This window comes from Electrophorus electricus, chromosome 13 (assembly GCF_013358815.1).
Source record: "Electrophorus electricus isolate fEleEle1 chromosome 13, fEleEle1.pri, whole genome shotgun sequence".
Lineage (NCBI taxonomy): Eukaryota > Metazoa > Chordata > Actinopteri > Gymnotiformes > Gymnotidae > Electrophorus > Electrophorus electricus.
Window position 1 is genome coordinate 15,300,657 of NC_049547.1, and position 14,687 is coordinate 15,315,343.

At 45.0% G+C, this 14,687-nt stretch overlaps 1 protein-coding gene across 7 annotated transcripts; it reads right to left on the reverse strand.

Annotated features, from left to right (window-relative positions):
• Nucleotides 1-1,866: 1,866 nt before the first annotated feature.
• Nucleotides 1,867-14,687, reverse strand: hmbox1a (homeobox containing 1a). 7 transcript variants are annotated; one of them, XM_027001469.2, is made up of 12 exons: nt 14,473-14,687; nt 11,782-11,958; nt 9,609-10,145; nt 9,389-9,474; nt 8,461-8,571; nt 7,055-7,211; nt 6,083-6,165; nt 5,875-5,970; nt 5,522-5,640; nt 5,296-5,352; nt 4,405-4,530; nt 1,867-3,786 (listed from the first exon to the last, which is right to left on the reverse strand). In XM_027001469.2, the coding sequence occupies exons 2-12, from the start codon at nt 11,796-11,798 to the stop codon at nt 3,772-3,774; spliced, it is 1,404 nt and encodes a 467-aa protein (XP_026857270.2). In that variant the 5' UTR covers nt 11,799-11,958; nt 14,473-14,687; the 3' UTR covers nt 1,867-3,771. The 7 variants fall into 7 exon arrangements, with proteins under 7 accessions (XP_026857270.2, XP_035388797.1, XP_035388796.1 ...); XM_035532904.1 differs by having other exon boundaries at nt 1,867-4,530; nt 5,522-5,634; XM_035532903.1 differs by having other exon boundaries at nt 1,867-4,530; nt 5,522-5,637.

A 14,687-nucleotide genomic window follows, 5' to 3' on the forward strand; every position in this document is an offset into this window, starting at 1 on the left:
CATAACTGCTAACTGCACTAATTTCTGATGTATGATGACTGATGACTGTTTGGCCAGAGTTCTCCTTTTCAGCAGCCTCACCACTGAGTCCAGACTGAGCCCAGGGCTGACCCAGCCTTCCTGAAGATCTTACTGAGTCTGATGAATGTCGTCTTCCATTTGTGGCTGCCCAATCAAACAGCGGCATAGGAGGTGGCACTCAACACCAGTGAATCAAAAAATGTAGCAATTTGCCATGTACACTGAATTAACTTCCAAGGAAATAGAGTGGGCTCTGTCCCTTTTGGAAGAGAACATCTGCGTCTCTAGATGGATGATGACATCCAGGGTCGTGGAGGAGTTTTTCCGTCTGATGGAAATCCACCCCCATCTCTCGCTCTCCTCCTGATATGGAGACGGTTCAGCTCACACTGCTCTTGTGCCACCGTCGTTGTGTATTAGTTCTGAGCTCCTCTGCAATGCAGGGCATGCTTAGCTAGAAAACCAGACATTCATTGCTTATTTTTTCCATGTTATTATTATTTATTTATTTTTCTCTTAAAATTGTTACTATTGTGGGTGACCGTTGTCGGCCAGAGGAGGATGGACCCCCCCTTTGAGTCTTGGTTACTCTCAAGGTTTCTTCCTCATGCTCTAGGGAGTTTTCCCTTGCCACTGTCGCTCTTGGCTTGACACTGGGGGCTTTTGTAAAGCCGCTTTGTGGCAACATCTGTTGTAAAAAGCGCTGTATAAATAAATTTGATTTGATGTGATAACCACTCCTCTCCTTCCAACAGTATGCAGTCCAGGTGCAATCTTTTTGTTCTCTGTACCTGTCCAAGGTAAATTCTTGATGGGGTGTTGGGGGGACCACTCCCTGTCTATTTTGACATCAGACGGCAAAAAAAAAAAAACACCCACAAATTACTTTGAGACGATGGTGGTCACCTCAGCATAGAAGCAAAACTGAACTGATTTGGCATTATGTGACAAAATGAGTTTGATGGTCACCCTCTTTCTCTGGTCTTTTCCATTGGTTATGGAAGCAAAGGCGTATGCGGAGGAAGACGTTTTGTTCCGGAGTTGGAATTTCTATATGTTACATTTATACACAGTTCCTGGACACTAGTTTTGACAATTTGTGTTGCACTTCTATTGTTGTGTACATTGTTTTTGAGATCCTTGCATTGTATTTGACATGGTCTCTGTATATGGATAATGGTATCACTTTTTAGAGTACATGTGAAAATGTACTTTAAATAGAAGCACTTCCAAATGCATTGATATCAGTTTCAATGTTTCCCAAGGGTCTGAAAATATGAAACATAATTTACTGGAGTTGTCTCAGTGAGGACTAACGACATTAGCCAAGTGAACAGGCTAACATAGCATCTGTTTGTCTCCTTGAAATATTTGCATGAATTTGTGGGTGGTGGTGTGACTAGATACTGAAATTGGGTATCGTTGGATTCTGTATATTTTTCTACACAAGGGTTTGTGCATTTGTTCTTTTTTTCACAGTATGCAGACCTCCATTGTCTTATGTGGCTTTGGGATTGGAAAATTGTAATAACTAAAGAAAAAAGCATGTCTATATGAATGATGCATATTTGTTCTTCAGCATATTAAGGCGATCTCTGTCTGTCAGGTTTGGAAGGTAATTGTGCTGAGACTTTAGTTTTTCCAGTCCCGGAAAACTGATGAAAAACTGCACTCCTCTCTAGGCTGTGACCTAATAAAACCATGATGCAAAACTGGAGATGAAAAGCCAGTTACTTTCTTCTCCTTGACCAGGGACACTCCTTGGTCACTCTCTTATCTGGGGTTTCCTGGGGCTCCCACTTTCAATATATTCCATGATATAAACTATGCAGTTTCTGGACACAGTCGTTTTCACAATTTTGTCTTTAATCAGTCTTTATTCTTCAGAAGATACAGTACTAAAATAAACAAGTTTAAAAAAAAGTCTTAAAAAAGTAATAAAGCATACATATACTACATATTAATTACTGAACAGTCTACTGTCCAAAAAAGGCACTAAATCCTGAAATAAGACATACATGATTTAGCTATTTTGAGTTGATACAACAGTAATTTGTAATATAATTGTATAGAATATTTATATATTTGTAATATATTCACATATTGAACGTGGACAGAATAACAGGACAAACTCCCTCACGGTTTCCCTCAAACAGAAACAGTCAATTGCAATTAAACCCAAAGATTTGGGTTCCTCTCTCCATGCAAGTATTAAATCAGGGACATCATGAAGGGTGCATTATGATATAAATACAAAGAAGACAAGAATTATTTTAATTCAATAAAGGGATTACACGTAGAGGTCACTGACGTTATATTTCAGCTGACAGTAGGTAACACTTTTCCCTTCTAATGAAGTCACAAGGACAGGACCGAAACAGACCCGCATCATAAATGTATTTAAGGTGGTCGAACCACTGGCACTTTCCCTGGACTGTTCAGTGACTCAGACCTCTTCTCAGCTTTCCTTCTCTGATGGACTGATGGACTATAACACTAAAATCCTCCATTTAGAGCCACATAAGAAAAAAAACAAAAGATTTAAATATTGTGGTACATTAGTCGAAGCTTCTTTTTAAAAGTTGAACACACTTGTTTTAATAGCAACCTTTAGGAAATGAAGATTGTCAAATGCTACTTCTTGATGCCACATCTTGTTTTTTATACTTAAGCCTTAAGAGAAGATTCATAATCTTCGCACAGAGACAGAAAGTCATAAAGTGAAATATGGTTAGGTTACATCTAATATTAAAGGCTCCTTGTGCAAAAAGAGGGCAATTTACCTTTAAGAGTATTTTTTTTACTCCAAAGAATACACTAGGACAAAGGAGAGAATATTTGAACTTCTGGAGTGAAATTGCAGATAATGAAAAGAACATGCTAAAACAAGCTTAGTCCTAAGTGATGGACATTTCTATGTTGAAAAATTTCAGACTCAAGTGCGAAATTCATTAATTAATGTCTCAAAAATCAGAGATTTACAAGATTTGAAGCAGCACTTCCAAGAGTTGTCTTGTACATCATGTTTAAAGAGCCTATCAGTGGCTCTGTTGAAATCAGCTCTCTAAGAACTGAATAACCACTACACTGCCCTTCTGCTTCTCCCACTGGTTAAGGAGCAGATGGAAGGACAAAACACATGATTTGCATGAGAGCAGTAACATGTTCTTAAAATGTAAATTTAGATTCACTATGGCCTTCAGCCCTAAAGTGACATTGTGGGGATCTGTACAGCTACACCAAATGACTGCTTAAGTGGATATATTAAATTGGATATTTATTTAAAGTGGTTCTGGACGACGATCAACAATTAAGAATTCTAATCGTTTATCATCCATCTTCTGTAATCAACATTTGTAACTGATATGTGGACCCATGTGAATGGGCATGTACCTTCGTATCCCACCAACAGAACATGGTGACCCAGTACCATGGTTGCTGAGTCTCTGTCACAGTCCTGTGCTGCTCAAAGTGTTTGCAGTGTCAAAACCTGACTATCTTCAGTGTCCAACACAGCACCCAACTACAGGACATTATGAGGTTACACACGGTGCAGTTAACAGCATTTCGTCTGATTGCTTTTAAAGAAGCCTGTAGAAGAGCCGACCTGACCTTGGTCAGGTGACGGTGAAGCTCATGATCACTGAATAAGGCTCATATGATTTCCAGCTAGCAGGCCCAGGTCTCATGACTTAAGAGGTATCGTAATCTCGCCACTAGGGGGAAACACGGTGTGGCTGGCGATGGATCTTAACCACACGAAGTCTGCGAAAAGAAATCAAAAGGTTGGCTTAGAGGCAAACAGCACCTTGGCCGGCCGTGAGCGCAGGACGTTCCTTAGAAGGAAAAGGTCTTTCAGTCAAAAATGCAAGTGAGGCGAATGAACAGCAATTAGCTTTGTGCAATAACGTGAAGCTAATTGGCGGTTCCTTGCTAGCCACAGAAGAATGGTAGACCTGTTCCGTCCTACTAGATGTTGTGTGCAAATTTCTGTTTTATATGGGTTTAGTTAGCAAAGCGCACATGGAAAAAGCACTGTTTGAGTTTCTGTTTCACAGACACTTAGGCCTGTTTGGCAGGGCACCATATAAACGTTATGGTACTGAGGTGGCAGTTGTAGGAGTTAGTTGTAGGAGTGGGGATAATGTGGGGTTATTAGTCTCAGAACTCTACAGTTCCTTCAGTCATTAGTGGTAAGGTATCATCAGCCAGGCATATCGCAGCATTTTCTCTAATCTCCCTTCAAATCACATCTCACACTCACATCACTCTGTCTCCTCCCCTCCTCACACCAATCCCAATCTCCTCCTTTGGCAGATGTGTGTGTGTATGTGTGCGTGCGTGTGTGTGTGTCTAGCAGGTTCCTCAATCGTCATCAAGCACCTCGGCCTTGATGTCGTTGCTGCCCCTGCGCTGCTGAGCCAGTGCCAGGATGCTGTGGTTGACCGCTGCCATCTCTACAGCCAGGGTGATGGGGTCCTGGTGCTCACTGGGGCCCGTGCTGTCATCCTGGGGGGAGGAGGGAGACCAGGAGACAGCTGTCAGTCTGGAGCCCTCTGCCTGCTGCCCCGCCCCACTGCCTGAGCCTGGGCCCTGACTGCCTGGCCCTGCCCCCCTGAGAGGCCCCGCCCTGCCTTGGCCCAGTCCTGGCCAGGCTGCCAGCCAGCTGGGAAACACAGTGGGCACCTACAATCGCAAGAATGGCTTTTTAGATCACAAATTCAAAATGACTCTCTGTGGCTGAGTATTCTGGTGTGCAGAGGCAGTGTGCAAAAAAACTTTGATAATTAGCTGATAATTAGCTGAGTTGTGTTATGTTATTATGCATTGTGTTATACAATGCATTAACGGAACAAATCTGTGTTACACATGCATGTATATCTGGAGTCATTTGATAAGTCATCGGTTCCAGTCCTAGAGAGCCCGGCACAATTTGGTGATTTCCGTTCTGAAACACAGCCAATTCATCATCACTTAATTACCAGGTTAAATAAGTGTATCGGGGATGTTTGAGCAGGGATATCAGCAAAGCGTGCTGGACTCTAGCACCCCCCCTGCACATGAGCAGTGTAGCCTTGGAACAGACAGTTAATAAAGAACTATTATATCGAACAATTATATTTGTGTAATACCACACGGTAATGTGAACTCCAACCCCATGCCACATATGTCTGATCAGTATGAATATAATAGCTTAACAAGCTATGGCAAGCATGAGGAAAGACACCGTGTGGTACTGAAGGCCTGTCTGTGTTGGCAGCATGTCCTGCGTACCTGAACGGGCGAGGACAGGTCCCCTCTGCCGAAACCAAAGCCTCTGGCCAGTGCTCTCTTTTCAAGAAGAAAAATACAAAAAAAGAAAAAAGAAACATGAAATTAACAGTTGGGGACTGATCCAAATTCGCGGTCTTCTCTGATCCGTGTCGGACTAAACGCGGGATCGACGGAGGCCGGACCGCTGGACCGTTTATGAAGTAGCGTGAGTAAACGAGGTCTTTACCGCGCCCAGGCCCTGCTCTGCCACCGGCTCGCTGTACTCGGTGCCGTCCGCCTCGTCCCCGTTGGACTGGCCCCCCGGGCTCTGCACGTCTATCCCATGGCTTTCCAGGATTGCTGCTTCTTCGAAAAAAAAAACACACCTTGCCATAACCTATCCGAGATCGCAGCGGACCGGCATGCAGGGGAGTTACACGGCCCGGGAAAGTGGACTGGCAACCAGAGTGCTGACGCAGAGGTGCAAACCCTCAAATACTCAAATACCTCAAATACTCAGTGTTAACCCAAGTAACACTGAAAAACACTACTGCTGCGTAATACGTGACAAGCCCGGCCCCCGCGGGACCTCAGCGTTACCTATGTTGGCCCTTCTCTTTATCTCCTTTCGTCGATTAGCAAACCAGTTGTACACCTTCAGAGACGTGACCCTCTCCAGATCAGAAAGCTTCTTTCCTGGTCATAAAGTCAGTGCGAACTTCATCAGTAAATTCCCTGGATGGCAAACTCCAACAATGGCTTCACACGCATGCGGTCGGTGTTTTTATGGCAAGAGAATTCATCTCACCTGGCTTCTGTATGACAGCGTTGCAGGCATTGGCAATTTCCTCTCGCTTTGCCTCATCTGGGTACTGGTTGTCATTAAAGTAGCTGAAGAAAGAGAAACAGTAAAGAAACACCCCACAATGTTGTTATTCGGACGATGAACGAAGCACCCTTAAAATAGGGGTTAGTCACCTGTGGTCCTGGAGGTCACAGCCTCATGTGGTGAGTGTTTTCCTTGGTCTAACTCAGCTGCTTCACCTCAGCTCATAACCAAATGCAGGGTGTGCCCACCAGAAGTCAGTGTGACTGCTCATCTCCCACCAACACTCCCACTCTGCCTGAACGCAACCCGAAAACGTGGGACGCGGGTGGAAAATGTGGGACGCGGGATGCATGGACAGCAGGAAAAGCGTTTAAATCGCTCTGAGACAATGGTCGTCATTTAGCTCAGCACAGAACCAGAACTGACTTCATTTGATATGATGAACAGCCAACCATAAGTGAGGATCCATCAGGTTTTTAAAGAGCTCTCTATTCACACTGAAATACTGACAGACCTATTCACTAAAAAGGTCCAAAAACCTGTAAAGATGCAAAAAGATTTTTGGATCAAGTAACAGATATAGCTCATTTGCCACTTTATTTTTATCGCCACTGGAATCCAAAGGTGGAATAAACGTTTGTTTTGTATATATACATTTTACTATATATGTATTGTACTATATGGCAATACATGAATGGGCAAGTGCACAGAAATTATTTAAAAAGTCCTTACCCACAAATATTAACGTACACCTTCATGACCTGACCTGAGCTCCCCCTTCCATGACCGTTTCTCTCTCTACAACGTTCTCGCTTTTATTTTCGAATGTTCACAACTCATCCAGATTTGAGATCTTTTCCTTCTCTTAGTGCACTCCGCAGGCCACAGAGCTTCCCCTGCCGACTCTACGCCCAGAGCGTCCGCCCCGCCCCCCCGTGGCCGCAGTCTCACCTCTCCATGACGGCGAGGCACTCTTTCCTCCAGGTGAAGCGGCTGCCGCGGCGCAGGCGGAAGCTGCCGGGGCCGCAGCCGACGGGGGCAGCGGACTGAGGCCACTCCACCATGTCCTCCAGGGCCACGGGCGCAGGCTTCATGGCCAGGGTAGCACCTGGGACACAAACACGACAGCTTGTCAGCCGCGAGGCCCGTTGGACAGGGCGCGCCGGGCGCTGGGGGCTTGCGCCGACCTCTCGGAGCCCCGGGGCGGCGAGGTGGTGGTGGTGGTGGTGGTGGGGGGGGGGGGGGGCTTTCTCTCACGACTCGTATGCCCACTCTTACCTCCGGCGGACGGGTGTGATGATGATGATGAAACAGGGGGTCCAACAGATGCAAGGGTGGGGTTAGACTCTACAGCTCCCATCTCCAATAGCCAAAATGACACGTTTTGATACTTTCTCCACAGACTAATTTTCATATGAGGCAATTGTGAGTGAGAGCTTTGATTTAATGAAGACTATGACTACTGCTGATAGACTGTTGATACTTTATTCATATATTCTCAAATCTGATTAAAACACTCCTGACAATTACTTTTGGCATTTATCCAGTATTTAACAAGTGACATCAGTACTGGTAGACATTTGGGAGATACAGTAAAATGGACATGAAAGAGTTCAGCACTGGCTGTTTCTTCCAAGTAATGAGGACATTTATGCAACTTAAACATTAATACAGACAAAGAAGCGTTTTGGTGCTGACATGGGGCAGCTGAGAAATGAATTACACAGACACACACACACACACACACACACACACAAACACAAACACAAACACAAACACACACACATGCACACAGGTTATGAGCTGGAATTCTCCTGAATATGGGCACATAGTGTAAGAAGCACCGTGAGTTGTGTTATATGCTGAATTACATATAAACGCTTGTTTTAGTCCAAGCCTAACCATTCTCCTCTTCTCATCAATAATAATTCCTCTCTTGAATAATACAAAAACACCATGTTTTACAGCCTACATTTGACACTAGTAATACTTTCCACAGCATACAGGATATGTTTAAGTGTTTTTCCCTCTAGTCAAGAAGCCCGTTGGTGCTGTACTGTGCACTCAGCCAAGGCTGCTACAGAGTCCACACATCTCAACAGAACAAACATCAGGTGTAGGCTAGAGCTCCTCTGCCTGCCCTGCGACACACAGCCGTCTACAGGAGGCGTCGTCTTTCGCACAGAGTCGGCCGGCGGGGATTTGCCCAGATTCGCGGCACAGACAGAGACCAGGACACAGTGGATGGATATGAGCGCTTTAATAATGGATCGATCGCGTCGAACAGCTGAAGAGGGACTGCGCGGGGGGGAGCAGGGTGGAGCTGGCCTGCCGGTGGGGGTGGGGTTGGGCATTACCGGGCATGGTCTTCTCCAGCTGGTACCAGCGGTAGAAGGCCCGCTTCTTCTGCTCACTCAGGTCCGAGCCCTGCTGCAGGAGCCAGTGGGAGATCCGGCTCTGACTGATGCCTGCAGGATACACACACACACACACACACACACACACACACACACACACACACACGATAAAAGGCGTCTCCTTATGACAGCAGAGGAAAACGGCAAACCCGCGACACCAAACGGGCACAGAGGAGCACGGATAACGGACCAGCAGGCGGAGCTAGGGATCTGCAAACAGCAAGCCTGCATACTTCGGACGTTATCGGATATCCACCAGCGAAGTGCCGGCGCTCTAGCCGGAGCTGGTGCTAGTTTTGGTTCAGGTTCTTACAAGAACTGGCCCGCCTTTCCACTGGTCTGAGAGCTGAAGGATTCTGTGTCTGACTTCGGTGTTCCCCAGCCCGGAAAAACAAGTCGACAGAAATCGACGGCATAAAAACACGGATCACAATATTTGTTTGCTTTGAGAGGATATCTGACCACAGAGAATTAACTCTGATCGTCTCGGTGCAGTGGGATTACATGCAAGACCACAAGCGCTTTGTTTATATTATGAATATGTACAGTTATTGCGAAACAACTTATCAATGTTTTCTGGCAGACTATATATTAGAAAAATGAATTAACTATGGCAAAATAGTGAATCTCTGGGAAATGGCAGATAAACAACTTTACGAGTGACAGCAAGGCCCCGCCCTGCCGCCGCTGCCATCACAGATTTCTCGGATCCAGACCAGGAAGATTAAGGGCCCAGATCGGACCAAGCTTGCTAGCTGAGAAGCAATTCCAGGACCAGTTCTTTTGCGGCAGAAAAGCACAGAACAGCTTAAGAGTTTTGCTTCAGCACCAGAACCACAAAAGTGCTACAAGTGTCCAGAGCACCTACCTGTGACTTGGGCAACTACAGCCTGAGAAATTCGCCGACTCCCTAAGAACGCCTTGATCTCCTCTTTGATTATATTACTGTCCTTTCTAGACACAGTGTGAGAGAGGGAGAGAGAGAGAAAGAGAGAATTGTTTAAAAAAATGTCCATTTGACTGAGTGAAGGTTGTGAGTCAGATCCAAAACACCCACCACAGCAGCCTTACTGAGCTGCCAGACTGACCTCATCAGCTCCTCCACCTTGTCATCAATGTCCATCTCCTCCTCGGGGGGCTCGAAGCCAAAAGGCCGAGCAGGGGCGTGGCCGAGTGGGTACTGGGGCGGAGAGAGTTTCCCATTGCTCACGGGCACCAAGGCATCTCTGCCGTTCTGAGCGGGTGGCGCCGTCACCACGGGGACTGGCACGGCGACGGTGGGGGGCGGAGACGTGTCGTAGCTGACGGGTGACGGGGACAGGGCGCTGCCGTGGAAGGCGGTCTGCGTAGCGACGGTGGCCCTCGGCGACAAGCTCGGAGCGCCGCCGCCGGCCGCTGCGCCGGGGTTACCTTCCGAGGGGGCGGAGTCAGCCACGGGCCGGGCACCTCCCCCCCCCCACGGGGAGTGGCGGCGGCCGAACTTCTGCACGTGCTCGCGCTCGAGCCTCTCCAGTGTGTCCAGCGCGTGCAGGACCTCCTGCCTCGTCATGCCACTGTGACGCAGGCGCTGCAACAGATCGATCTGCTCGATGGTGAAGCGAGGCTCGTCCGTGTAGTGAGACATTCTGCCCGGAGCACACACACACACAGAGCGGGACAAACGATGGACTTGCAGTAACAGCAGCACCCTGCCGCTCTAGTGGTTCGCTTCTACTGTGGGGCGTCTGGACGGCGACGTCACAAGCAAGAACGATACACCGTAAGTGCTCATTGAAAAAAAAGAAGAAAGAAGCAGGCCAAGTGCTGAGAGGCAGGCCTGGTAAACCAAACTACAGGAAAACAACAAGGCTAGCACACACAGTACACCAGAACTAACAATACTAGGCTCCAAATCACCGCTCCTGCCATTTCTTCAGTTATAGCCACTCTAAGGGCAATGGCAACCTCTGCTATGCTTACCCTCCAATCGCTGCAGGGGAATATGAAGCCTCTCGGAGGTGAAGTCAAGGATAATACATGCATTACTAGAGGATTTTAAATGGTCTTTACCCAGCACACAGAGAGCTGAGGCTGCACGGAGGAGGGAGGTGGTTAACTTAAGGGAAAATTGCCAAGAAACATTTCCATCCAAGATAGCCAAGCAACTTTTAACAAAAGAGCCAGTGGATGAGTCACTCAAAACAGACGTTTTATCGGAGAATAATTCTCACACTGCTGAGCTCAGCTTGTACACAGCGAAGGCGGACGCACGCGCGCGCAGCTACAGGGAGTTTCATGGATTTTGAAAGCAGGAGGGTAGCTGTTTTGATCTGGTGAACACAAGTCCACACGCCTGCACATCCCCCCCGCAGCACATCGAGAGTCCTCCCTTGAATTCTGATGCAATCTGTGTTCCATATGGAAGCAAGTCTTTAAATTCCAAACCAGGAATTGTGAAAAATGCAACAGCCATGTTGCTGTGGGCTCATTCCATGTCTACACCAACTCACCTAGACCTCTCAGTTCATGACATAGATTTTCTTGGAAAAAAAAAAAAAAAACCACGAAAACTTATATTAAACTCATGAGATCCTCAAAATCCCATCGCGCTACTCCAGGTACTTTTTGAGTTAGGAATGTTTAGCCCTCTTAGCTAAAATTCATCACTTCTCCAAGTCTTTGTATTTTGTTTATTCCAAGTCTCACCAACCGTGTGTTTTTCAGTGGATTGTGTTGAAATTTGTAACAAACATCCAAGAAACCCCAAGGATAATTTGCAACATGTAAATATATCTTCATGTAAATATTTGTTGCTCAATATTTTACAATTATCAAATTAATAAACATCATTTTTTACCCACGAAGGATTTTCAAAATATCTTCACTAGTTTTTACTTTCTTGCAACCAAATTTTCTTTCTGTGTAGTAATAATATAGTTCTATCATATCTAGAAGTTATTTGGAGCTGCATAAAATATTGATTGCCACATATCTTGCTAAATATAGCTTCAGAGCCGGAAACCCCACTTTTTAAGATATATGACTCCCCCCCCCCTCCCCACAAGAATGTTTATTCCAATTTCCTTAAAACATTTTTATGGCAATGTATTAATATTCTTTGTCAACATATAAAAAATTAAAGAAGTTATATTACTCCATCATTTAATACATTTACACATCTGTAAACGAGTATTTCTTATACTTGTACATGAAGACAAAGCCAGAGGAACATGAAATATTAAACATTACAAACTGAAATGTTGGTAAGACGTTGGTGTGTACCCTTCATATTCAGTCATCTGTGTATCTTCATCAGCTTCTGTTTCCACTGTGAATTCTGAGTCCTTTATCACACATGGAGGACACCACTTCTGTCCAGGCTTGACAGACTTCCCTGTGCGTGCGATAAGTGCCCTGGCTTTCCCTGCGTTTACGATCCTCAGTGAGCCTCGCCGTTTGCTGTTGGGATGCAAGTTGAAGGGATCACAACACTGTATCTGAAGAAAGCTATATTTCACCAAAAAGTACTTCTGGTGATGCAAACAAACTGTGGCATCACCCGTCAATTCAGAGCAGCCACTTCCCAACTTCAGTAGTTCCTTGTCTGTGCTCAACTCAGCCAAACTTGAAAGATTAACTTTTCCATTAGTGTAGGCAGTCTTGTGACAGTGTACCTCTTTTTGTAGGCTTTTTCCAACAGAGAAGGGCTCCACAGTCTACCTTTCACATCACACTGCTTAATAACGAAATTAATTTGGATTGCATTCTTGTATATACTACTGGGTATGTAGCAATCCATTTTGCAATCAGCCCAAACCTGTTTCAGGTAGGATTAGTCCAGACTTGTTGTATTGTTTTCTAATACTACTAGTTGATGATGTGAGAAATTAGTTCACCTGTACTAATTTACTTACAAGCTCTAACTTGTTCATTTCTTGACCCCACTGGAAATCAGGCTTAAGGATTGAAACCCTTGAAGTCAACATAGTACAAATATCTGTCTATGAAATAAAATCACAGAATGTAATATTGCAGCCAGCAAACATTACAAAAAATGATCAATTAATATTACATGAATACGAGTGTTGCATATTGCAATACATGTTGCAAATTCTCCTTATGGTTTGTGGGATGTTCAGCATACATTTCAACCCAATCCAGTGAAAAATGGGCAATTTGTGATGCTTTACATATACAAATTTTTTTTTAATAAAATCAGAAAAGTGATTACATTTATCCAAACTTCAAATATTGTGCCAAACATCAGGAGCTCATGACTAAAAGTAGAGCTATATGATTGTGCAAGGTTTTATCAAAGTTTTCATGACTTTATTTCAAGGAAACCCATGACATGAACTGGGAGGTCTAGAGGAACTGGCATGGACTGACCCTCTGAGTTTTACTAACAGAGTAAATATAACATAGAACTTGGCACTGACCAGATGGTGAAGTTAATCCGGCCAGTTCACATTCTCACAACTGAAAAAAATAGCTCTTATTATTACTACCCAGGGCAGACTACTTAAGCACGACACCCCTTCAGTGTCTTGTTTATGTCTGGCTATAAACAGGAGGCATGTGTTAACTGCATTCTCATTAAAAACACGAAAATGTGTGAGTCCTCTCTGGAACTGCAAGGTGCACACAGAGACTGGAGCAGGCATGCCTTGGTTAGGTTATGTTGGCTGCTTTAGCTGAACTCAACCACTTTGGCAGGACTCACAATAACGGACTGAATCGGAAGTGACCCGGTTGCTTTTAATTCAGTGTATTTGCTAGTGTATGCTGTAGGAGAGCTCAAGCATCAATCCATGACACCTTCAGTGTAGGTTTGGTAACACACACACACACTGCTATTGCTACGGTACGCTGTATAGTACATGATGCCCCATGAACAACGTTGTACTGCTGAAGTTGCTGTTCGGAAGAGCTCCTACGAAAATGTTTAGAGACCCTACAGGAAGGCCTAGATCAACATGAAGAAAAGCTTTGGGGTCTCATGTTTGTTAGTAGCATGTAGCTCTAGGGTAAGTTTGTACCGTGTACCGCTAAATTCGATTTTGTTTCCTTAGTTCCCTCCAACATACCGCTATAAGACCACACCAGCAATAACTGAGACTGAATCAGTACACACCACAGGTATCCAGCTAGCCGAGTTAATAGAGCGCCACAGAGAGCTCAAAGAAACAGGTGTGCAGTCTGCACAGATTCGGGACTTCGGATTTCAGGCTGGCACTGCAGACGTGAAATGGGGAAAATATCGCCCAATAGCCCCACTTGAATTGACTGGTTACACCCACAAGTCAGTACTACCAAAACTCAAGTTCAGGGTCGTTCATAAACTTCGGTATCGGTAATTAAATGATGCCTGAAGCAACACACACAACCCAACCCCCAAAACAAAACTGGATTCAGTTCAACTAAGCTAGCGACGTCGCGACTTCAATAACCAAACTCAGTGTCACCACACACGACGCAGAGTCTGTAAGATACGTCCTGAGCTCTTACCAAGGCAGACGGCTATTAGTAGAGGTCCTGGGGTGGCGACCTGACCAAAACAGTCACACGTCTCCAAACTGCACAGCCCATACAGTCCCAACCGCTAAAACTGGCCGCGCCGCCTTTACTGTCAATATTTCATATGAAGTTGTATCGCTAGCGTTAGCTTAGCTAGCAAGTGAGCTAACCTAGCCAGCTATTTTGCGTAACGTTAATATATATATATATATATATATATATATATATATATATATATATATATATATATATATATATATATATATATATATATAAATAAACAGCCATCACTAGCTAACATATAAGGTTAATTCACCGAATCATACTAACGTTTCCAGGCATCGATGTCAAGTTTGCAAATGTCGTGAAGGGGGTTGAAATGTTAGAACGGCGCTTTGACCAACAACACACTGGGCTGCTAATGAGAATATCGCTGTCCAGGCATCAGACTCTTACCTTATCGTGCTGGGCCTCCGTCCACCACACCATTTAACTGATCGGACCTCTATATCGGACCTGCAGCCACCGTTCCCTAAAGTCTCCCGTCACCAGATCTGCGGCAACATTTTTCAATGCCCCGCTCTCCCTCTGCCTTCCTTTAATTAGATTGCATTTCGAAGAAAAAAATGATTTGCCTTTGTCTGACTGACAGAAGCCATATTGATATTAAC

What these genes read in the sequence shown, in the direction of transcription:
- hmbox1a (XM_035532901.1), bottom strand. An exon ending in GCTGGAGAAGACCATGCCCG is followed by an intron (nt 7,212 to 8,460) that starts GTAATGCCCAAC and finishes TTTGTGTCCCAG; the next exon opens with GTGCTACCCTGGCCATGAAG. An exon ending in AAAGAGAAGGGCCAACATAG is followed by an intron (nt 5,641 to 5,874) that starts GTAACGCTGAGG and finishes TTTTTTTCGAAG; the next exon opens with AAGCAGCAATCCTGGAAAGC.